Source organism: Passer montanus, unplaced genomic scaffold (assembly GCF_014805655.1).
Source record: "Passer montanus isolate IOZ18808 unplaced genomic scaffold, ASM1480565v1 scaffold68, whole genome shotgun sequence".
Lineage (NCBI taxonomy): Eukaryota > Metazoa > Chordata > Aves > Passeriformes > Passeridae > Passer > Passer montanus.
Window position 1 is genome coordinate 1,141,196 of NW_024371926.1, and position 24,735 is coordinate 1,165,930.

A 24,735-nucleotide genomic window follows, 5' to 3' on the forward strand; every position below is an offset into this window, starting at 1 on the left:
TCACGAAAATGGTTTGTTTATTGTATAAAGCTGTAGGAAATACAGAGGACGCTGAGGTTTAGGACAATTCCTTCTGGAGATGGCTCCAAGCTCCTCTCATAATAGCAAACACACAAACTCTGATTTGCTGTCATCAAAGCTTCCAAACAAGGATTCAACAAGGATCTGGACACAGAGTAATAACACTTCAACATGCATAACATTTTCTGTTCTTAAGTGAAGCCCGGGTGGGGGGCTAGCCCCTTTATCCTGCAGTTGTGTACAAAATGATGGATATTCATGACAAATGAGTACAAAAGGAAAAACACCCACAAGAACAGGTTTTCAGAAAAGCATGTGGCTGACTAAGCAGGAAAGCAGGGTCGGAAAGTGTCCCAGTGAGACAGAAGCAGAAAGATGTAGAGACAAGGCAGGAATGAGCATCCCACTGGGAGGGGCCGTAGCCCAGGGCCAGCTCAGCCATTGGGCAAGGATTGCTCAAGGCCTCATGTGAGTCTGGGATGGCTCCAGACACCCTATTTTGCACTTAGGGCCAACTGGGACCTGGGCAATGCAAAGTTATTGTCCCCACCCCCCACCCCACCCATGGTCTTTGCTTTGCATCTTGTTTGGGACACAGGGAAGGATGAGTGTGGCTGGAAGGAGCCACCACTCCCTGCCTACCACGGGGACACAGGCAGCCCTGGAAGAGCAGGTTGTGGACATCCTGCTGCCCCCTCAGCTGCTCTCTGTGCTGCAGCCCTGTGCTCCTGCAGACCCTCCCAGCAGCTACTAATCACAGGCACAGTCTGTGGGCAATTCTCCCTTCCCTGAATTAATGATCTCTGGTGCTCCCAGTGCTGCTGGCAGCTGGGCTCTGATAGCAGTGCCCGTCCCATGGATCCTCATGAGAGGGATGGAAAAGGAATAAAGCTCTGAGTGCTCTCAGCCTTCAGCATGCCCTTCTCTAGGGCTCTGCCAGATGCACCTGAGCATCAGCAGGCCAGCACTCCCAGCTCCAGCTCAGCCACCCCAGCCATGGGAGGTCACAGCACAGGTGGATGGCAATGGGGTAGGTGTGGGTGGGCTGAAAGCCCCGTACCTACAAGTGACTTGAATTCCTCATTCACAGCTAAGAGAGCAGTGCCATGGAGATTCTGAGCAAAGGGTCTGGCCTGCAAGGAGTGAGGTGCTACAGAATTCCTGAGGTGGATCCCATCTGACAGGATGTATGCTCTTCTCCTGGCCATACTCCAGCCTGGTGTCCCCAAACCTCTAGAACAGAAGACAGTGCCCTTCATGCCCGGGCCAGCTGTGCATGTGGGAAGGCTGTGCAAAGCCAGCTGTGACACAGGCCAGCATGGCCAAGCTGCATGGCCCCGAGACACTGCCTTGTGCCACCCAGAGCGAGGGAAGCACACGGAGGAAGAAGAGAGGTCAGAAGAGAGGTCAGTGCCAGGGGTGGATACACGCTTGCCAGCATGCAGATCCTGCAGCCCAGTGCCGAAGCCACTCCTGCCCTTTGCTCAGCTGGAGGCCTGGGCTCGTGCCTGGTTAGACTGGAAGCGAAAAGAAAGAGTAAATAATGGGGGGGTCTTGAAGCTCCTTTTTCAGCTTTATTTAGCTTTGACTGCACAGAGCCATAGCACAGCGTACTGTAGCCTTCAGGGAGGGGGCACAGGGGCCCCCTGAACACGCCGTGGCTCAGGTCAGCCCCCGTCTCCTGTGCCTCGTGCTCTGCCCCTGCAGTGCTGCCGGGGCACCTGGCACAGAGGCCCTGAAGAACAGGGGAAGGCCCTGCCCCGCCGTGCCCTCGGGGGCTCATAGGTCGCTGCTGCAGTCGCGGCACAGGATCTCGTCGTTGTCGGGGATGAAGCCCTTCCCCACCAGAGAGGTGCTGCAGCGGGCGCAGTTGAAGCAGTTGTGGTGCCAGTGACGGTCCTCAAAGGAGACGTATTTGCCACCACCAAAACCTGTGGGAGGGACAGAGGGAAATGGCAGAGGCTCTGGGGAAACCGGGATGAGCTTCCTGGACAGACTGCTCATCTCCAGGTCAGGTCTTTACACATGGCACTGGTGGTGGCACCCAAAACACACCCCAGGATCAAATAATGCAAATCTCCACTCTGGTGGGGGAAAAGCACTAATATTGCTTCAGAGCAGACTTTGCAGGGTTCATATATTTGGACCAGAATCACAATTTTCTCCCCTAGGAGGAGCTGGGAGAGGAGCTGCACCATCACAGTCAGACAGAACTTTTCAAACATGATAAGTTTTGGTTTGGCACCAAAACCATGCACATGCCACGTGGTTGTGTGTCCACTGTGATGTCTAAGAGCCTGGCACCCTAAGGGAGATCTGTGTGCCCAGCTGCCCTTCAGAGACCCACCCTCAGCCCTGCGTGGTCAGTAGCCGAGTTCCCCACAATGCTGAAAGCTCTGCCTGAGGGGCTGCTAGCTGCTCAAACCCTGGAACTTCTCCAGAGATTTAATCAAATCCTGGGAAGACCCATTCTGCCACCAGCTCAGGCCCAGGCTCCTGCAGAGGCTCCACAGGAGTTTCCTTTCTCTGCTGGCAGTTGTTGGACTGGTGAGCTGTGACCCTCTTCTCCCCAGGGTGGCAACAAACTGATAAGGACCAGAGGGGAAGTGGGTGCCTGGGAGCTGTCCTCAGCCACAATCATCCTCTGAGTCACCAGCTGATTCACAGCTTCTCCTGCCTTCCCAGCAGCAAGAGCCTGGGAGTTGCAAGGGGGAAGGTCAAGTGGGGGAGGGCAGGAAGGAAGACAGACTCTTTTAGGGGGTTCTGCAGAAGAGGATCCCTTACTTCCCCTGCTTTAGGCAGGTACAGCAGATCCAGACTCCCCTGCACCAGCTGCTGCTGTAGGCTTTCCCTGTGTGTGAACAACCTTTTCACAGGACAGGACAATCAGTATCAAAAAAGGCAAGCTAGAGACATGAGATCATGCTCTGAGGAATCACTTTGGAGCCTTTACCTGTGGATAGAAGGAATTCCTCCCACAGGACACAGCTCACCACTGTGAGAGACACAGACAAAGGGACAGAAGTAGCCCCAGGACCACTGCATCACGGGGCTCCTCAGAGAGCTGCTCTGCTCACCTGTGATGGGCTTTGTGCAGGCACTGCACTTCTTGGCATAGAGGTTCCCAAAGCACTTGATGCAGTACGGGTTGTCATCCTGGGAGGTGAACTGCTGCCCAGCCAAGGGGGTCTTGCAGCCCGTGCAGACAAAGCACTCCTTGTGCCAGGGCTCGTCCCGGTAGGTCACTCCTCCCTTGGTGAGGGTCTGCAGGAACAGAGCACGTGCTGGTGACACACAGGCAAAGGGAAACAGCCCAGCCGGGGTGATGGCACCTGAACCCTCCTCTGACAGGGCTAAGGCAGGAGCAGGCAGTTCCCTGTCCCTGCCTCAGAGCTGGGGGCTCTGGGCTCTCATTCCACACGTACCTTTTTGCATCGAGTGCAGCGAGGAGCGAACTTGCTCTCATAACAGGGGACACAGTAATAATCCTTCTTGTCTGGGATGAAGGACCGTGACCCGATGGGCTGCTGGCAGCTGCTGCATATGAAGCAATGCTCATGCCAGGTCTGTCCATTGTACTCCAGCTTACGGGAGCCTGCAAAGAGAGCCCTGCAGTGACAGAAGGGAGCAGCACACGCACACGCACACAGGGATGTGGGGGCTGGGCAGGATGAGCTGTGCTCCTGTGCACCTGGCTTTATGTTCCCTTCCCCGTGGCAATTCAGGACCATGGAGATGGAGAGGGGGCTTCAGGCCCACAGCACAGCCACAAGGGGAGGGCTGCAGGAACATGTCCCCAGCACTGGCACAAAGGCCATGGCAGAGATGCCTGATGTAACTACATCTGAAGATGGTGCCAAAATAGCCAAGTAAAGACACACACGCCTTTGCCTCAGGCCTTCTCCAGAGACACTCACACATCTTCAGTCATTCTGTCTCTTCTTGTCAGCACACAGCAGAAAATGCCCAGGAAACCCTTTGTTATCTCCTCCCTCATTCACTTCACCATGAAAAAGGGGAACAGATAGCTGTGGGGCTGCTGTGGAGATCACAGCTTGTCCAGCAGTGCTGTCTTGCTGGACAAACAAAGGACAGAAGGGCAGGAAAACAGAGACCCAACTCTTCCATGCTGCTCTCATGCTGGACCTGCAGCCCCAACTGACACCAAGGGGCCAGGAACAAACTGCAACACTCAAGTCAGCTGCTCCTACCTGGCATGACAGTCTTCTCACAGGCGATGCACTTGGAGGAGAACTCGCTGCAGTAGCAGTCGTTGCACAGCAGCTCCTTGCCCTGGCAGGTGAAGGGCTCGTCAGCCAGAGAGCGGTCGCAGCGGAAGCAACGGAAGCAGTGCTCATGGTAATGGCGGTCCTCGTAGTACAGCTCCTGGGAGGACAGCCAGCATGAGGAGGGGACCAAAGGCCTTGGGAACTGGCCTGCTTGTGTGCAGGGCCTGTACTCACCCTGCAGTCGTGGCCGATCAGCTCCTTGCACTCGTCGCAGGTGTTGGCGAAGTGCGCGTCGTAGCAGGGGATGCAGTAGGGGCCATTGTCCATCTGGATGTACTTGCGCCCATACAGGGACTCCTTGCAGTTGTCACAGTCGAAGCACTCTGTCATGGTGCTGGTCTGAGGCCCTCCTTCACCTGCTGAGAGCAGGGCAGGGGTGGTCAGTATCAGCTGGGGCTGTCCGAGATGTCCCTGTGCAACCCTGCCACCTCCAGAGTCCCTGCACTGAGCCACCAGCTGCTGTCACACAGGGGACAGACCCCGCTGTGCTCCTGCTCTGGGGCTGCATGCCCTAAGAGCCTGCAGACACCAGGGCCTGCAATGAACCTTGATTCAGGCTTATTCTTCAGTTCACAGCTGGAGACCTTTGGCACCACTCAGAAAACTTGGACATGTCAGCATGCAGCTAAGCTCCTCACTCTTTGCTACCATCCTGGGAGGTGAAGTGTAAAATAAAAAGGGAGAAATTTCCTGCATGAAAAGTTTTGGTTTGGCACCAAAACCATGCACATGCCACGTGGTTGTGTGTCCACTGTGATGTCTGAGCCAGGCACCCTAAGGGAGATCTGTGCCCAGCTGCCCTTCAGAGACCCACGCTCAGCCCTGCGTGGTCAGTAGCAGAGCTCCTCACAATGCTGAAAGCTCTGCCTGAGGAGCTGCTGGCAGCTCAAACCCTGGAACTTCTCCAGAGGTTAAAGCAACGGCTCCATAGGGAAGCAGGAATTGGGCATTCTGCTCTGTGCCTTGGCTGTGGAGCCTCGTCTCAGCAAACTGTTCTGCATGTGCTGCTCCAACTACAAACACTCTCCAGGAAGAAGCTATGGGGCAGATGGGTGTTCCACAAGCACCTGCTGGGGCTTGGCATGAAGGAGACCTGACATCTCTCCTTGCTGCTTATCTCCCTCACAGACAACAGGTTTGTGGAACTACTTTGCTTTCTTTGGAGCATTAACTCCAGAACAAGCCTGTCTTCCTCCTGTTTTGTTCAGCCTGGTTATTCCTAAACATGGAGTTTTCCACTTGCAAAATCACACCCTTCTTTAACCCGGGTTGCTGTCAAGTGTAGACAAGCCCATTGAGTTTCAAGGGAGCTGTCAGCTGCAGAGCACCTCCACTGCTGAGTTCTTCACAAACCCACCCACTTCACAGAGAGCAATTACAGCTCAATCTGCAGTTAAGCATTTAATGGTCAGGGAGCTCCCTAGCAGCCCTGCACCCCCTCCCCACAGCCAGCTGTAGGTTGGGAGGCAGCCTCCGGGGCAGGAGCTGATCCAGACAGCTCTGACTCACCGCCCAGAGCTCCCCAGGGCTATTCTTGGCCAAGCCACACAGCTCCCAGCTGTTGTCAAGCCTGGTATGTGCCGATAGGACTGATGGAGAATAAATCCAGCGCTCCCACATGGCTACGTGACCAAGTGAGGGGGAACAAAGTTCCTTTTCAGACACTCATTACCAGCTGCCACCCAGGCCACTGCCTGCTCCGTGCCCTCCAGCCTGTGTGGCTGTGGCTGCAGGAGCAGCTCCACAGCCTGTCCCTGCCAGCAGCACGGGCTGGGGCCAGTGCTCCACCGAGCCTCCCCAAAGCTCCAGCCAGCAAGCCCTGTGCCTGCAGAACAAGGCAATGCCCAGTCTGTTACTGGGCACAAGGCAGGCACGTGGGGGGTTGGTACAGAGTGCTGAGCTGCACCTTGTGCTGTCCCCTGCAGTGTCCCTCCCCTCTGGGGCACCCCCGAGGAGCTCCTGTGACTGGGCAGCAGCTCCCCTGACCCCCACACAGCTCCTGGCTGCTCCTCACCCACTGCTGCCCTCTCTGCCACCCCACTTGCCTTTGCTCCCTGAAGCTACCTGGGACCTTTCTCTCTGGCAAAGAATTAAATGAAATTTCCAGCTCTCCTCCTCCCCTGTCCCAGCCCTGGTGAAGGGAACTTTCCAAGGTGTGTCTGTGCTAAGAGGACCTGTAATGAGCACTCCTGCTCAGCAGAGGCTACGGCACTGCCAGAGCAGGGAGCTTCCATGTTTCTCAATGGGCTGCACTTTAGCTCTGTGGTCCAGTAATACAGACTCAGAGGACACAAAGGAAGAAAAACAACCTGAATGAAGAAGGCTGGGATTTTACCAGTGATGAGCAATAAGCCTCCTGAGCACCACTACCCCTGACTGATGCTGTCAGAACAGGAAGTGAAAAACAAACCCCTCCAGGAACAATAAACCAAGGAGGACCCTAAAGCAGTGGGCCACTTTGAGCAGTTTCTCCCCAAATCTGTGTTCCTGCTGCACGCTGGGAGCTGAGTGCTGCTCCCCAGGCTGGGGGTGCAGCAGAGCCAGGCCTGGGAGCCTCACGTGGCCAAGGCTGCACACAGGAACAGACTTTGTGCTGCCTTTTCAACAGAACAAGAACAGGCCCAGGAAGTTTGCTCAGGGTTATTTGTGTTAGATAAGCTGTTTGCTCCCTTTGTTCTGCTCTCAGATGCAGAGCTGGGCAGGGGTGTTGAAGCCTGGGCAGCACCAAAGCAAACGCAGCATCTTCGTCCCTGAGATGTGGTGCTGTGAGACCGGGAAGAGGAAGGTGGGACAAAAGAAATGGAGTAAAAGAAATAGTAGAAAAGCCCACCATTCTTACTGTGATTGTAATGATGAACCTAGAAATTGCCTTCTTTATGAAGGACAGGGAGTTTTAAAATGCATTCAAACCCCCTTTAACAGAGGCTCAGGCATAGAATATAGGCAATCACTCTTGTGCCAGCGAGCATGTGCTCATCCTTTGCACCACCCTGTAAACATCAGCTGTGTGTTGAGTGTGCTGGGCTGATGTCAGGAACGCCTTCAAATGCTAACCAAGGTGTTGCCCTATAATGATGGGATTGCAGTTGCAAATAAGAGTGTTTGTGCATTGCCAGATGGCTCCGGTCTGGGGGGACAAGGCTTGCTGAAGCAGGTCCCTTGTACAGGGTGATGGTGGAGCTGGATGTGGGATATTGCTCAGCTGTCTCACTAGCTGTTTGAGGGCAAAAATAAACACAGATATATGCCTGCCAGCTGCCTCATCTTTCCCTGCAGTTCCCTGAAAGATGTAGTTGTGCTCATGGAGCAAAGGAAGCTCAGCTCCTCTCCTGTGCCCGTGAACAAACAGCTTTAGGAACAAGAGCTTCACTCACAAACAACATTCAAAGTGTTCCACGATGCAAATCTGATCAGTCTGGAGCAGAGCTCAGAATAGCTTCATGTATGGAAAAGGTCAGCAATTTGTCAAGGAAGCACAGCAAAGTCCACTTTCTAATTAGAGAGTAACATGCACCCAACACCACCCTGGTGTCATTGTCCGAAGCCATGGCTTAGCAACAGCCCCAGGAGATCACTGCATTAATTTTAGCACCAATAAACCAGGGATTTGTTATGAAATGAGGCAGAGTAAGGCCTGATCCACACAATCACTGAAGAGTAACTGGCCTTTTGAGATGGTTGCTCCTACAGTGAACTCCTTAGGTGTGGAGTCTTGTGTGTGTGCTGAAGCTGTACCCCATGTAACTTCACACCAGTTTGTTTGTTGTCAGCTCACAACCAGCTGCTCCACAGAGTCACCCTAGAGTAATCCATGGGGCTATTCCTAGGGAAACACTTCATCTTTCCAGGACATAGGAAAAGACCTGCTTTTGACTGTCTGTCAGGTCCCTGCCTATTCTCACCTCCTCACGGCTGTCTAAGCATAAATATAAGCAATTGCAGTTCACACCTAAACAGACACAGAAGAGAAAGCACCACCTCACTGGGGCAGGCAAGTATTCCCCATGTAAGGATGAAACCGTCCAGGGACATGGCTTTGAAAGACAGTCCCCAAAGCACTCCAAGGTCAGCAGAGGAGAAGAACACTTTTTGTTCCTGCTAGCTTTCCAGAACCATTATGGGTCCTGGAATCTGCATGAAATTGTTTCTGCTTGCTGCCGACCCTAAAAGGCAAACCAGCTGCTTGCTCTGAGGAGCAGCTCCAGCCCCTCTGTTATGCTGGGAGTGCTTTCACTCCACGTTTGCTGACACCACTCCTGGGGATCTGCACAGGGTCACTGTGCACCCTGGCCCCAGGCCAGCCCAGCTTCCTGGGGGTAGGGCCAGCTCCCTGGGGTGCTGTGGGGGCTCCTGCACACTCACTGTGCCCTGTCACTCTGCTCCCAAACCAGCGCTGCTGCAGACCTGCAGCATCCCCAGGGCTGTCAGAGGAGAGCTTGAGGCAGCTGGGGAGAGGTGCCAGTGCTCCCTCAGGGTGACCCAGCCTGCATGGGGCACCCTTGGGAGCAGAGTTGCACCAGACCTTCACCCGCCTGCTTGCAGCACCACTGAGTCACTTCCTGCCCTCAGCTCTTGCCTCCAAGCTGCCTTCCAGCCTCAGCCTTCCCCAGGACAGCTCTGAAATCTAACTAGGAAGGAGGGCTCCAGCATGGCAAGGATTCTTTGCAGGGACCATCAGGACAGCCACAGGCCTCACACGGCAGCTTCCTCATCACCAGCACAACCAGAGGATGCTGCAGCTCATTTCTCCAACACACAGGGAAAGTTTGGTTCTTACAGTCAGCCTCAGAGGCAGGAGATAAGCAGATCAGCTGGGTGTATGGCCACAGCCTCCCTGCACCACTGGGGCGTTGTGCTCATGCATGTGCTGAGCAAGCTGCACCTCAGCCTTTCCCCCAAGCACGGGCAGGACACCCTCCTGCCCACAGCCGTCATGGGCTGCTCCAGGCTGTGCAACAGATTGAGTAAAACGGCTGGCAGCACTGCAAAGAACCACCTTGCATTTCAAATAAAATAACTTGCTGTCAGCAAGGTAAGCAGCTTCCTGAAAATGCCCACAGCTTTGTGAGGAAGAAGCAGCAGAATCCGTTAAATCTGAAGAAGCAGAATCTGAGAAGCCACATGACCTAAACTGTTGCATGACTTTAATTGAGTCTTAGAATGACAAAATAAGGGTTTCCCATTGTTCAGGAGGGATCTTTGAGTTGCCCCATTCAAAGAACAAAGCCATATCACAGCCTGCTCCTGGCAGCTCTGCATACAGATAAAGGACAGTGCCAAAACCACACCTATCCCATAAATGTCTGATTGTACTCTTAAACAGAATGCAATCAGTAAGAAAATCACACCTGCCTCCAGCCCCCAGCCTGCCCGGGGGTGCCTGCAGGAAGCTGTGACAGAGACATCACACCCGGTCCAAGGTGAGCAAGGGCAAGCTGCCAGCACTGCTGTGCTGGGCTCCTGAGGTACCCACAGCACAGGCAGAGGCACAAGAGACAATCCTGCACTTGCTCTGGACTTACTTTCTTTAAGGAAAGCTAATTCCACCAGGGTCTGACAAAGAAGCTGAAGAGTCCCTACTACGCAACAATAAAAATAAAAACTCTGCCAAGTAAAAAAAAAGAGGGAATGATTTCAGAGTTTAACATTTATTCCTAATTGTGTAGGGGTTAACTAGCCATTTTAGGTTCTGAACGAAATCTTGGTCTTTCAGAGGTGTAGCTAACAGCAGTAAAACTATTTGGGAACACGCAGAGCAGGCAGCCTATGTCATTCTGCTGACATTAAATTGGAATGTTTGCTCAAGAGATCAACTGTTAATCTTATTCAAAATGAGCAGAAAGTAAGCAAATTCTGTGCACTCAACAGGAAGTCAGGAATTGAAGTCATTTGGGCACTTTGGACCCATAACATTCAAACAGACCATTAACAGATGGAACAAGTCTGAGAGCAGAGGAGCAAGACAGGAACACTCCAGAAACTTCTGGCCAGCTCAACACAGACCCTTCTGTGAGGCAGTTACAAAACCTAAGGCTTAAAATCATGCTAGGAGAGATTCTGGCTAGTCTCTGAGGAGGCTGCAGAGAAAAGAGAGGCTCCTCGTGACAGGTACCTTTCCTGCCACGTGCCAGTGACAAGCAGGGGACACTGGCAGCCGGGCACAGCTACCACCGAGGCAGGGGTTGGCTGAGGGCAGCAGCTGCACACATGGTCACAGTGGCCATAAGAGGAAGAAAGATGCTGAAGCCAAGTTTCAGGGAATGTGACTGATCACAGGAGCTTTGGTGTGATCGGAGGAGCAGGAGCTGCAGTCCAGGGAAAGGGCTGCTCCTGTCAGTTCTCAAAAAGGAGCAAGGGACAGGTGTGCAATTACTCCCAATAACCATGTTGTGAGCACGCTATAATCTAGCATTGAAAGGTTAATTTTGGACTGAATTGGTTTATGGCCATGCAACCCACAGCCATATGTATCAATGCCTCATTGCTTATCCAACTTAACAATCTGAGGATTCCTGGCAATTGTGTTTCCAAGATCTCTTTGCCCCACAAAATAAAGGTCATATGCAGTACAACAGAATTCAAACATGAAAGCGTGACAGGAAATGACTAACTGCACACTGAGGCCAATGTACCTTCATCTTGGATCAGCTCAGCACACAAGAATCTGCAACTCAAACAGACATCACAGCCTATATGCAGAAAAAATAATCTGACTGCTCTAGTTGCTAGTTCTTGGGGCCTGTGCATCTCAATGTAGATACTACTGCAAAATAATGTAATTCCGCTCTATTTCCCTGAAGTTCTCTCACAACTGAATCCTTACACTGTAGTTTGCACTTTTCTTTCCCTTAGAGACAGCTGCTTTTTAAACTGAGGATGAAGCCATTCTTTTTTCTGAGTTGATACATAATTTAGGTTAATACAAAGCTTTTTGCAGTCCTTAATAAAATATCCTTGTGAGATTATCCCTGTTTTGCCCAAAAAGGCAATCAAGGGACTGCCTCAAGTACTGGACACAGCCCCAGTGATGGTGTTTTTTGCTCACGTGCTGAAAACCAACCTGTACCATTTGAGCCCAGTCCCCTATTCCCTGTCTCCCCAGCAAGCCTGAAAGCTCTTTTGCTGGTGAAGGCTCTGCTCAGCTTCATGTTTCTTTTCAATAAACAAAGCAACTTTGACTTCCAGTAGCAGCAAAAGACACATATCCCAGACATGCTTTATTTAATGCACGCCTATTACTTAAAGGGCAAAGTGAATTTTTTCACCAAATTTGGTCAAAATCCTCCCTCTTCCGATTTGATTCTTTGCCTCCCAAACACAAGCATTTACAGTTGGTCTCTTGCATGTAAGCAGATCTATTGATGGAGAGAGCTAATGTGCATCTGAGCCCCGGCAGTTTTGTGCTTTTCGGGGCTCTCCAAAATCAGCAGAGGGAAGAGAACGCCGGGAAGGTGACAGGAGACGCTGCAGTGACACTTGTGCACTCCCCGAGGGCCTCCCCACCTGTGCTGGCTCTTGGAGGCACACGGACAGCCTCCCTATAAAGTGCTTTTTACAGCTGCTGGTGTCCCTCGCGAGCAAAGGCAATGCCAGCCCTGCAGCACGAAGCATGCGAGCAGCTTCTAAATCTGGGGGAGGACTGAGTCCTGGCAAAAGACAAATTGTCTCATGTTACCAGCCCGGGAACGGCTTGGCTTGACGGTTGTCCGAAACAAAACCGAGGATCTTCTGTTGCCCGGGAGATGCTGCGTGTGCCAGCTGCAGCCCTCCCCAAACAGGGCAGCGCTCTCAAGGGCAGCACAGCCCAGCAAAGGGGACAGATGGCATGGCTGGGAGGGGAAGGGAACACCTTCCAGCCAGGGGAAAAGTGGAACAAGTTCCCTTCTGTGACTGAAGACTTCTCTGCCAGGTGATCTGGCCAGCACGTGTCATTTACTTTATGATACAGAGCTGGTTATCTTCAAACCGTTCTCACTGACACCTTTAAAAAGACTCTTAAGTACTGCAAAATTCAATTAATAGAAGCCATCAGTTGCAATTGTCACGTATTTTGCATAATATCTCTACAAAGTAACTCCTTGCAAGTGCTAAAAGGAAATTTGCAAGATGCAACAAGCGCTGCTGTTTCTGTGCAGAAATAGTCTTTGGTGGCACCAATGAAAGGGAAAACTGTGCCACATCCAAAAGACTATGCGGAAACAGTTATTTTAAGGGACATAAATGCCCACAAAATGTATGAATGCCTTTATAGCTGCACATGGAGTTTCCAACCCCATGCCCCTGCCCACTGGACATGTCTATCTCAGAACTGGAGCTGCTGCTGGCAGGCAGCTCAGTAAACATGTGGACTGACTGTGCCTAAAAACTCAGAAAGAGAGGAAAATCTGTTCCTTTACAGAAAAAAAAATCCCACATGAACAGAAAAGTAACAAGATTAAGAGTCCCTGCTCCAGGTCTGTGGCTCCTTTTCAGAATCTCATTCTCTAATTCCCATCTGGGATTTACAAGGAAACCTACATGAAGCACATCTCCCACAGGTTAAAAAGGCTCAGAAAGACCAGAATTTTCACTAAGAGAGGCTCCTCTCTTGGCACCTTTCGGCTGAAGACCAGGAAGAGCTGCTGTCTCAGCCCCTGAAGCAGCAGATGTGAAGCAATGCCCGTTTCTCTGCTCCACACTCATTGATGCTGATGTGCACTCTGACTATTGGGAAAAGGTTCCCAAAGCTGTTCACATGCTCAAGCAGCCTGAGGATCAGGGGCTTCGCTGCAATGCCAACAACCCTCCCTCTGTTCTGGAACTATCAGAACAAAAGTGCTCCATTTACAAGCTATTTGTCCCAAACTGGCAAACCCCGGCCATAAAAGCTCAGCCCAATTGTGTTACCTTGCATTGTGTTACCTTGCATTGCTGAAAGCGATGGAGCAGCAGGAACCCAGCTGTGCCAGGGTGCTCCTCTACCCTCACCTCAGCCAGCTACAGCAGGTGCCACCAGCCAGACACTCTCACTGAGTAAATCATCACTTCACCAGCAAACACTCAAGTGCTTGTCCAGCAACAAAAGTACTCACATCATAAACCAAGGCTGACATCAGCACAGGGATTGTATTTCCTACAGGGGTTTAAATGTCATTACTTGTGACTAGAAATTGGACACTTGCAATAAGTTACTCTAAATTTTCACAAGAGAATTTTTCCAGTTTTGTGTAGACGTATTTCACTTCCAAAGCCTTTCTATTGCTAAACGTACGTCATGATAGAAAAAACAAAAGAGAAGAAGCAAAACTCCTAACATAAAGTGAAAAACTCATGAACATCATTATCAGCCTGATTTACCAAATCAGATGCTAACAAGGTGAGCAGCAGAACCTGGATTGTCACTTGAAAGGGTTAGTGTGGCTCAAACAGCCTGATCTACTCATCATTCAAGGTCTCTGCATTTCCCTCTTCCATCTTTATTCAAAGTTCTGCTCTACATCTTCTTCTAAAATTAAAACTCCAAGCTATCAAGACCTGAAAGCATTATTTCATCACCCTGTAGTTATTGCTGTTTCACACAGCATGAAGCACAACACAATCTGTGCACCTTCACCAACCTGACATGCAGTTATGATTTCCCACACTCAGCTCTGGGCTCTCCAAAAGCAACACATCCAACACTTCTGCACATGCACATTGGGCCAGATTTAATCTTTCTGTGAGTTATATGGTGTTTGCAAAGCGTTGTGAAATAGCAGAAATAAAACTTTTCTTGGCTGAGATAGATGCAAAACACGCTGTGCACTTTTTGCTTTTAATGACTCTTGGTGATTCCACTACTAGTCTATGTATTCCAGAATGTTCTGAGTTAGGCACTCAGCAATTTTCTTGATGTCAACTGTTCAATGAGCTAGAAGGAGCCACTGAAATGCCTTTAGATTTAAATGCTAGCTTTTCTTTTTGAAAATGTCCATGTGCCAAGGAAAGAGGCAGATGAGAATAAACAATCCAAATTTAAGGACACAAACTAAAGATTTACCTGGGAAGCAGTTTAGCTCCCTGATTCCCTACTGCCAGCGACACAAACATATGTGACGATCCAGTGCAAGATCATTAATGCAAAAAGTCCTCAGTTTCCAGAGCTGACATCCCACACCTCTCACTGGATTGTGGCTTCCTCAATTCCCTAACAGCTGTCAGCAGCAAAAACATTATTTACCCTTGTAATACCCACAGGTCAGGGAGTAATGCTATCTCCCTCCTGGGATTTGCACCTCAGAGAGTTCTGGCACTAGGCATGGCCTGTAGAACTAAAAATGGAACCAAGATCCAAGTTCCATCTTTCTTCTCCTTTGGAGATGCAGCACGTACCCCTGTCAGTGGAAACTGTGACACCCAATGTGGGGTACACACCTGCATCTATAGATTGCACAACCCTGACTCTGTGAGGAGCAGGGGAAGGAAGAGAGGGACATGGTCTTTAAGGTGCCTTCCAGCCCTGTAACAGACACGGTGCTGTGCTGTCACAGAGCACAGCTAATCCAGAGCCCAGATCTCCCAACCAACACCGTGCCTCTGCTAGCTGCTCTTGCTATTTAAACTTGGGGTTTAGCAGTGAGCAGGTTGAGCTGGCAGGCAGAACTGGGATAGGGCAGCACCAGGAAGTTATGCACCAGTTCAAAATGGGTTCGTTTTTAAGAAAGGAAAAAGCCATGTTTTCCCTAAATGAGGGCAGTGGAATTCCAAGGTGAGGTCAAAAGTCAGGAGTTTAGTCTGGTACTGAATGGGGCTCATGATGCTGACAAATGCAGTTCTTGCAGTCAGGGACAGCTTAGACCCATTATTTTTTTGTTGTCTCCCCATCTTGAGCAATATCCAGAAACAGTGACATCAGGTGTGGACCTCAGAGAAGAATTTTTGTCTTCAGCTGTGCTGAAGGTTAGGCCTTTCAGATACATATTCTGTATGATTCCCTTTCTTTTGTTTCATTAGAAGAACTACAAAAAGACATTTCTGACAAGAAGCCTGAGTGTGCATGCAGGTTGTGTATGATCTGCAGCCACACAGCCCTGAACCACTACAGAAATCACCTCTGACACACTCACATGAAGGAAATCTTATGGGCTTGGATCATTCAAGAAATAAGGTTGCTTTACAACTACAGGGACAACACATGGCCAGAATGTGTTCTAAATGGCTAAGGTACAGGCCAAAAAATAACTGCTAATTGTTTTTACAATGTGTATTTTATATTAAAAAACTTCCTTAAGAAGTTTTCTTCCTTAAGAGCAGAGCTGAGCCTAGAAAGGATTTTTATGGCAAAACCTGAAAGCAGGGATCTAGAACAGAACCAGTCCATTACATCTCAAACCTCGATCCTGGGTTCTGCCTCAAGCAGCTGGAATTATTTTTCCAGTTAAGCAAATTCCTGTTCCTAAAACCCACTCAGATATTTAAATAAATTTGGAGAAGATGCTGAGTAGTCACTCTGTTTTACAGATAACAAAATCAGAAATGCATTGCTTGATGGATTTCTAAGAGAACACTTGAAATTTGGGCAAACAAATTTAAAATATCAAGGTCATATTTACATTCCAGGGTAATAATTAAATACTTAATATCTTGTGGTTCCACTATTTTAGGTTTTTCTACACACCAAAATATTTAGTCATGTGAAAACCATCTGTAGCAGCTGGAAGACATTCATTTGGCCTGCCAAGATTAATTAGTTTAAAAATACATAAATAAAGTGTTCATTTTATTTCCAAAAAGCTGTTGCTCTTGGTCCTCTTAGGGTGCTGCTGATTAATGCCTATGAAAGGTTCTCAAAAAGAGGTATCAGATGCCAGTTTCACAAATATCAGTTAAGTAAAACAAGGCCTGTGTTTAGGTTAATGCTCTTCTGGGCTAAGCCAAGTCATTATTCACAGCAATATGAAAACTAGCTTGCAAAAACTTCAATCCCTATTTTTAGTCTTTCCTCTCTCAAATCCACAATCCTCAAATCTGCTTTTAAAAATTGATGAAAAGAAATTTCTCTTCAGGACTGGGACTCAGATACCCGTGTTTAAGAATTACAAACCCAAGTCTCCAAGCATGTCTTTTCTCTCCAAGAAGTTCCTGCACAATCTTCATAGAGCTTTTCAAAGTCAAGTAAACAAGACACCCAGCTGAAACTGTAAAAAGAGTTGAATTTTGCTGAGTATCCATAGGGAACACTTCTCTAGCCAACAGCTTGCAAAGGGTTATTTCTTGGCTCATAATTTTTGTTTTGCTGGAAGATGTTGAGGTTTTAGTGAAGTTTCTGCAGAGCATGCAGCAGCATTCAACATTTTTTGCTCAGCTAATGAGTTAAGTCATCGCAGCTCTCCAATGGCTTGAAGATTATGGGTGTAGGAAAAGGGAATGCTCAGAGAGGGGAACTTTTGAGCAGTCACCACTAAACTGCGGTTAAAACAGACACCAATGACTCTATTCAGCTCCCAAACCTCAGACAGTTTCCATTTTCTCAATAACAAAGCATTTTTGTGGAATGAGGTAACAGCCTCCATCTGCCAGGTCGACATCTCCACTAGGATTTCTCAAGAGTGTGGCTGACGAGGGCTGGCCAGCAGAGCCAGAGGCAGGAGAGTCCCTTTGGCCTGGGCAACACAGGGACAAACTGCCACGGGACAGACGTGGAGAGGAGCCTCTGTGGCACCATCACACAAACAAACTCTCCTGGGAGTTTGTGTCACAAGCAGCCTGGAGCAAGCTCCACACACTGCACAGCTGAAAAGTCAAAAGGTCAGGAAAAGGGGTGAGATTTGTCACTATGGATGGCCAGGGACAGGCAGGAGGGAGCAGAATCGGTGCCACAGGTCCAAGAGCCCATCATGGGTGGGTCATGAGCAGAATGTGTGATTTGGAAACAAAACCAGGCACACACTGCCAGATGCACAGTGCAGGACAGCACTGCCTGTGGGACTGGCCACTCAAGCTGCCATACTCTCCCCCACACCTGAAATACTAAATATCTGAGGCAAAGCAGTTACAGCCTCAAACACAGCCTGCGAGAGGGTTTGGTTTTGTTCTTTCTTCATTTCCTGAATTTGGCAGCCTATATTTTGACCTCTCAGTTCCAGGGATGCTGAGCACCCAATCATTCTTTTGATTTCAGACAAAGCCAGCTCAGTTCTTCTGAAAAGCAGATCTTCATTTAGATCCAGATGAAGATTCCAGCTCCTGCCAGGACCCCCTCATCTGACTCTTTGTCTCCCTGTGAATGGCCAGTCACTGAGCTCCCCTGCAATTCTGAGACTCTCAGCTCCAGGTTAAACCCCCCCATCTGGTTCTCCCATCTAAAGCAAGGCAATTTTCCAGTTGGTTTTCTGATGGCCTTTGCATTCCTGCAACACTTCCTCTTGAAGTTTAGAAAATATTAACACTAACCTCCTCACTTTTTAGTGTAATTCCAGCAGTGTGCCCACATGGATACCTGGTGAGTGGCACTTTTCTTGGCCAGGACAAAGCATTTCCCAAGCCCATTTTCTTCCTATGAGGAATGCTGCTGTCAAATGTCAAAAACCCACACTGCTAATACTAGCCTTCAACAAGGTCAGCCAGAGAGGACTTCCATCAAGGATGAGCTTTGCTGGAGAAGGCTCCCTGGGGATTATCAGAATAGTACAGTCAAGCCCAGATGGCCACAATGTGCTGAGCACATTTCCCGCAAACACAGCAGCAAGGCAGAGGCCTCCACAAATCAAAGTCCACCCTGATTTCTGCCATCTGCTGAACACTGAGGGCCAGGCTGAGGCCTTTGGGAAAGGTCAGGATAGTCTTACAGGCTCTCAAGATATTGCTTTTGTTCTCACTATTTGCCTCTCAATTCCTTCGTTAGAAGATACTAATCTCTCTGTAAGGCAGTTACTTGGAGCCAAGACTTTAGATATTATTGCAAAACATATGCTTAAAAGAGACTGGAAATTATGCTGGCAGTGTTACAGAGGGGAGCAAAGCACAGCTTTGGGTCAAAACAAACAAAAAAAATGTAAGCTAGTAAGCAATTCCCATGCAATAGTTTAGGAGAGCCAGCAAAAGCTTCTTCTAGAAAGAAAACAATGCTGTGAGAACGAAGCTAACGAGAGCTGGCTCTTGGAAAAATAAAACAGCTAGTAATGAGCCAAAAGCACATATCCAAGAGAATCTTTCTGGGAAACCGACCCAAGTCTTTACGCTGGAAAGCCCTGAGGGACTAGGGACCTTGAGGCTAAAAGCTGGCAAATTGCTTCATCAGTTAAGGTTGGTCTCAATGTTTCCTACTGTGTAAAAATAATTTGTTTTAGCCTACAGGTCTCTACAGAGCACTGGGTAAATTCAGGCTATTTCCTTTGGGAAGGGAAACGGAGTGCCTGGCAGAGCCTTGCCCAGTGGGATATTTTCAGGGGTTTCCCACCATCACAGACAGCCCTCCAGCCCAAGGCTGGCCAGCACACTCAGCCTTGGCTCTGCTGAATTCCCTGGGAGCTGCTGCAGTGCACTGGGCACCACATGCCCATTACTGGGATGGGAACATCCCCTGAGCTGCTCTGGTCAACATTACAACAGCATGATGAACATGCCTCTGTAAAACCACCTCTGGAGGCTCATTCACCCAAAATGGATGCAGTCAGGCCAATGATCCTGATATATCTCATTTTCCAGAGCGATGAGGAGGAGACCTTGTTTCTCTCTTTCAGAGATTAGTTCATGCACCCACCAGGATCTAGGTGCTGGTGCAGACTGGCAAAGGTAGGGTCTGTCTTTGCAGGCCCTGGTTCATTGCCAGTCCAGCTCCCCAGGCACAGGAGCACAAGACAATGAATGTGTGCTCCAGCCGTGCTTCTGCGTCAGCAGAGAAAATCCCCGCATTGGCAGGGGATGGCAAGGTGCTGTCTAATGACTTTCTTTCTCTTCCAACTCCTCTGATTCACATTGCCATCTTCCTTGCAACTGACCTAAATAACATGTTCAGGCAGCACTGAAGTGTTTCCATCTCGTACTGCAATAACAGTGAGATCTTTGCATCTGGGAAGGGAATTTCACAGGGAAGTCACACCACAGGTGAATTAACAGCGTCCTTCTCAAGAAAGGAACAGAAGCACCCTGTCTTATCCCATCAGGGAGGCTTCCTGGCTGCAGGAGAACAAAGGTTGCCCAGGAGCAAGGAAAACACATACTAAGTCAGTGCCCAAGCCCCAGCAGATCTGAACAATGTGGGCAGATTACTCAGTTACCTCATTTCCAGGTGTGCTGTCAGCATGAGCCACGACTGGCTTGGAATTAAAGAGGTAAAACTGTTCCTAGATCTGGACTTAGTCTGCATAATTTATGGTAATTACTGCTCAGTAGCCATTAATCCTTTAATGCCATACCACACTCTCAGCCCTGAGTTTCTCTAACCCTTTGGTCATCACAGACCATTCCACTGCAGAAGGGGCTGAAGGACACAGTGCAGGACCACACTGAATCCAGAGCCAAAGGTCTCAGGAAGTGAAAAGCAAAGAAAGCCACTGTAGAAGGACTCCAGTAGGTCAGCCCTCTCCAGACACACAGTGAGTATGTGTGCTGGTAACACACAGGCTCTTAAAGCAGCCTTAATCCCAAACAATTACAGACCTCCCAGCTCCTCACTACAGCAGCAGCTGTAACTCAGGTGTCCAACTGCACTGCATGACAGGAATACAGGGGCAATCCCATCCCTGTCACTCCACTGTGATACTCCCCCAACCTCATTCTTCCCTTTACTGTAAGCTGGGGCACTTCCAAGAGCCAGGTAAATATCTCCATTCCTTCCAACCCCTAGCAAAGTGTGTGGGATATCCCCTCCACAGGGATGGGATACTCCCCCAACCTCATTCTTCCCTTTACTGTAAGCTGGGGCACTTCCAAGAGCCAGGTAAATATCTCCATTCCTTCCAACCCCTAGCAAACTATGGATCTCAGGGCTATCTTACAGCAGTGGCTCTCACAGGCTGTGTGCTGAGGAACTGAAAAAGTCAATTGAAAATGAATTTATTGCCAAAAAGGACAGTGACTGTGGGGAGGTATAGAAGAGTATTCTGAAGATGCATGCCCTGCCACAGCACTTCCAGCTTTCAGGTGAGGCAGTGCCCATTTGGGGCTGATGCACTGTACCTTGCAAGGCAAACACCACAGCCTCAGCAGCCTAACAGATGCTTTTCTTACTCCAAAGATACACATGAATACAGATACAGTTCCCCTTTTGCAATAGAAAGGAAGTTATACTTGATCCATACCAATTCTTTTTCAGGTAATTGAGCTTCAAAACTTAAGCAGAAAAGCTGCCAGCAAAACTTGTGCCTCTTTGTGCTACAGTTAGTCGGTAACAACTATTCTGAATGTGTTATCTCTAGTTTTTATTAGCTCATATTTACTTTGGCTGCACATCCAAGCAGTCATTTAAACAGGGTGAGAGAGGAAAATCTTGGACTTGCAACAATGGCCAAGCAGTTTAATCTACCACTGGGGACAAAGACTTGACTCCTATTGGCGTGGAGCGCTGGCAGGGTCAAGTGTAACATGTGCTGGAGGAAGCACTAGGGAAGCAGATCTCTGACTGTTCAAACAACACCAAGCATTTCCTTGAGCTATTCAGAGTTCTCTTTGCCCCTCCTGTGTAGAGAAAACAGCTCCAGCTGTCCAGTCACCTGCGCTGGCTTCTCCACTCACTGGATTCATGACATTGGTGGCCGCCAACAGCTCCAGGTTAGATGCAGCACATTCCTCATTCCTCACGGCTCAGATGTTCAAAGCTAAGTTAGGAAGCAGTCAAGATCGTGTCCTTGGCATCAGCACCAAGCTGGTGCTGGAAGATAATTTATATTCCTGAGCAGAGCTGGCACTGGGCAGATTGGCCATAAACATCAACAAACTGCTGTTCCAGCCATGACACCAAAAAGAAGGGTCCAGAATTAATATCTATCCATGCTGCTGATTTGTGGTGTTATTTTTTTTGGGGTTTTTTGTTTTGTTTTTGGGGTGGTTTTTTTTTGGTTGGTTTTTTTTTAATTATTTGGGAAGTTCAAAATACTTCAAATAAAATAACTCTGCAGTTTGTAAATGTGGGAATATCTACGGTAACATATTCAGAGGCAAGTAAAAAATCGAAATGTATTAACAATCAGATGACCACAGGCCAAATCAAGTTACAGTGAGACTACACTAAGAACAAGAACATAAATTTCAGGATTTTTATTCTATTGTTCTTTGGATCCTGTGTTAAGACATTACTAAATAATTCTTCATTATTAATTTAGTCCTAATGAACATATCCTTCTGATTCCTCCCAGAGTAATATTATTTTCTTGGTGGCCCCTGTGAGTAAGGGCAGAATCATTTGTTAAAATTGTCCTCAATTTATCAAGTATCAGCAGACAAAGAGGTCAGTTCTGCTGGGGTGAAATACAGGAAGGTGGAAGCCATGTGGCATTCTTTAATTTCCCCTTTCCTTTCACAATCAGACCCTTGATATTTTCTTCAACAGGAAAACTGACATTCCCTTTCCATGTAAACTGTTGACAATTGTATTTTACACCTGGTAAAACCAGAGCAAAACGGAAGGAAGAGAAGAAACAAAGACCAAGGACTTTTTTCAGCAACTACATCTCCACAGAATGAAGTATTTTCCTTTTCCCACCTCAGAGCAGACAGAGTCCAGTAAACACACCCCAGCCCTGGTGGGAAATGCCCCCTCCTTGTTGGTGAGTGGCTGCAGGACAGTGCCCACGGCAGCAGCTTCCCAGAGAGCAGCCACAAAACCCAAACAGCCCGTGCAGCTTGGCCCTTCTGCCACAGCCTCACTTTAAAAGTGACCCTGAAGCTCCTGGTAGTAGTAATTTGAGCATTAAATACTACTGATAAAGCTTTTCTGCCCCCTAACAAATGGTCTTCTTCCTTTCCTAGATACAGCTGGTGTTTAGGGTTACAGCTATCCCCTCCTTTTGAAGAAAAACCCGCCAGAGTAAAATGCTTAAATTGATTTTGATGAAGTTCTCTCTGAATTTTTCCAGTTTGCTCATAGAAATTGCACCTATTTCAGCAGAAGCAAAGTCCCCTAAGGAATGAGCCACTTGCACTCTGAGCAGAACTGCAAACAGCATTGGCAGCACCCTCCTGCCAGAGCACCTGGGCACTGTGGTGGGCACGAGCAGCACATCTCAACCAGGGATACTGAACACCACAGGAGAAATTATTTCTTACTCGAGCAACTGAAAGGAATTAAGGAGCTGTTTGTCACGTTAAGAGGTTTAGATTTTATTCAGAGCAGCCAGACCCCAGTTTTCTGGGTAACTTCTTTATCACACAAAAGGCAAAGCAGAGCAACAAGGTTTAACTCCTGTCTCTCTCCTGAGGTTGCTGCATCAACTGTGGCTCATCAAGCACAGCCTCATGTAAGGTACAGGCAGCAAAAATCCTACAGACATCAATGAGGATCCTGGTGCACCACCATGAAAATCTTCTGCATCAGTGCTACAATTACCATAAAAGTCCTTTTTAAGGAAGACAGTGTTGGAAACACTTTGGGTATTGAGAGTAATCAATTTTTTCCACCTTTCTGCTGGCATTTCAAACACCAGCCAACCATGTAACAGCAGAAACTCAGCTGCAATTAGGAACACAGCAGAAAGCACCTTACCTCATCAGGCAAGCAATAGAGCAAGCAAGTCCTGGCTGGGAACAGAACACAGTGCTTCCAAAGTTGGTGCACTGGGAATTTTGGTAATCTGCCTGCAGGGAAGTTTTTTCTGGCTCCATCAGTTAAGGGCTCACCTCAGTCTTGAAGCTGCTATGTCCAAAGCCAGAAAAGAACATAGCTAAAGTCATACCCCTCAGAAATCAACTGACAACCAGTGAATACTGCCTAGAGTCATGCAAGACTGGTACACTACAGACAAAACCCATGTGTCATCAGGGACACCATGATGACACCAGCCAGGAAAGAGACTCCTGCCTTTCCTCCCCAGGACAGGATGACCTGGGAAAGGTGATCTATCCTACAGCCTGATGAGTTCTGGGACAGCAGGGCTGCTCCAGCACCTGCTCCAGCAGAAACCACAGTGCAAACCAGGAGCTGAGCTGAGGGCAGATGTGCTGCAGGAGCAGCAGCCACCTCCTGTCCTCCCAAAGACTGGGGAACCACAGTGAGACCCTCAGCACCCTACCCACCGCTCAGCTCTTCAGATGCTGTTCTGCAGGCAGGGGAAAAGCACAGATTTTACCCCAAGAGGCATCTCAAAAAATCCAAGACAGAGAAACAGGGATGCTCCAGAAGCTGAGATCATGGAACAGTTCAGAGGGTCTCCCTGCAAGGGAATTCTGGCTGTTTCCAAACACTGCCCTGCCTTCAGCGTGTCCCTATGCACAGGTTTATGGAGTTCATACTCCAAAACATACTTTTTGCTGTACAGCATCTGCTATAATTAGTACCCACAACTAACCATATTGCCTATATTTTTGTCTCCTGTGCTATGCCACCATTTCAAAAAGTGTGCAAAATTACAGACCGAGCTGGGTTAGAATAAAACTACTGCTGACAATTCTGTGCCTCAAAGGAAATGGTCAGCAAGAAAAAAAGCAAGTGAACAATACAGTCTCCATGTTAGGAAAAGGAAAGAGGATGGCACAAAAGTAAGATAGGAGAAATGTCAGACTTCCTCTTTCCTCTCTGCCTATCATGAAGTTAAACCACGTATTGACAAAGCAAATCAGGGAAATAAAGCAGCTTTAACACCTGGGCAGCTAGGAGAGCCACAGATTTCTAATGCTAGGTAGAGGAGTCAGAAAAGTAAAAGGAATGTCCCTTCACTCTTCCCTAGAAGCCAGGATGCTGCATCCACCAGAGCTTTGCCCTTTCCTCTGCTCCTAGGAATAGGTTTTCTACTTTGGAAAGATTCCTTTATTGTTTTCAAAACTGGGAAACACTGGACACAGCAAGTTCAGATTTAAGTAAAGAGACCTGAGTATCAAATCCCTGCTCTGTGAAGATCCGTAACCCTGGCACATGCCATTCGTTTGTGTTGCAAGCCTGTGGAGAGAAATTCCTACCACCATGCTTCACCCAGCCTAACTGGAAAAGTTTATCTAACATCCCCATGAGTTCCCATGAAAATGTCAGTGGTTAAGGTAACCACAAGTACAGAACTGGAAACGAATAAAGAAAACAGTAAAAAGTTACCTGCAAGAGAACAAAATGTGAAACATAACCGTGTTGAGGAAAAAGAAAATTGCAAAGATCCTGAGCTATTTTTTAATGTGAGATCCAAACTGTGACTTCCGAGTCTTTGTCTAACACACACACAAAGCCAGGCTTAGAGTCTTCTCCCATAGCTACTCTGGGATTCTCTAGAAAAAAAAGCAATCACTCCAGATGTGTTGAACATTTTCATATGCTACATTTGAGCAT

The 24,735-nt window shown here is 48.5% G+C and overlaps 2 protein-coding genes across 5 annotated transcripts in view; one reads left to right on the forward strand and one right to left on the reverse strand.

Annotated features, from left to right (window-relative positions):
• Positions 1-24,735, reverse strand: part of FHL3 (four and a half LIM domains 3) — a 25,175-nt gene continuing 440 nt past the window's right edge. Inside the window, exons 1-6 of one of the 4 annotated variants that reach the window (XM_039729145.1) lie at positions 13,212-13,367; positions 4,485-4,669; positions 4,233-4,407; positions 3,447-3,616; positions 3,099-3,285; positions 1-1,952 (exon numbers count right to left, since the gene is read on the reverse strand). In XM_039729145.1, the coding sequence (XP_039585079.1) occupies positions 1,801-1,952; positions 3,099-3,285; positions 3,447-3,616; positions 4,233-4,407; positions 4,485-4,669; positions 13,212-13,218 (876 nt within the window). In that variant the 5' untranslated portion in view covers positions 13,219-13,367 and the 3' untranslated portion in view covers positions 1-1,800. Of the gene's footprint in view, positions 1,953-3,098; positions 3,286-3,446; positions 3,617-4,232; positions 4,408-4,484; positions 4,670-13,211; positions 13,368-24,735 lie in introns of those variants that run through there. The other 3 variants (XM_039729146.1, XM_039729147.1, XM_039729148.1) reach the window with 3 other exon arrangements.
• UTP11 (UTP11 small subunit processome component) overlaps positions 23,202-24,735 on the forward strand; it is a 7,601-nt gene continuing 6,067 nt past the window's right edge. The window contains exon 1 of the mRNA XM_039729080.1: positions 23,202-23,212. Within this exon, the coding sequence (XP_039585014.1) occupies positions 23,202-23,212 (11 nt within the window). The remainder of the gene's footprint in view (positions 23,213-24,735) is intronic.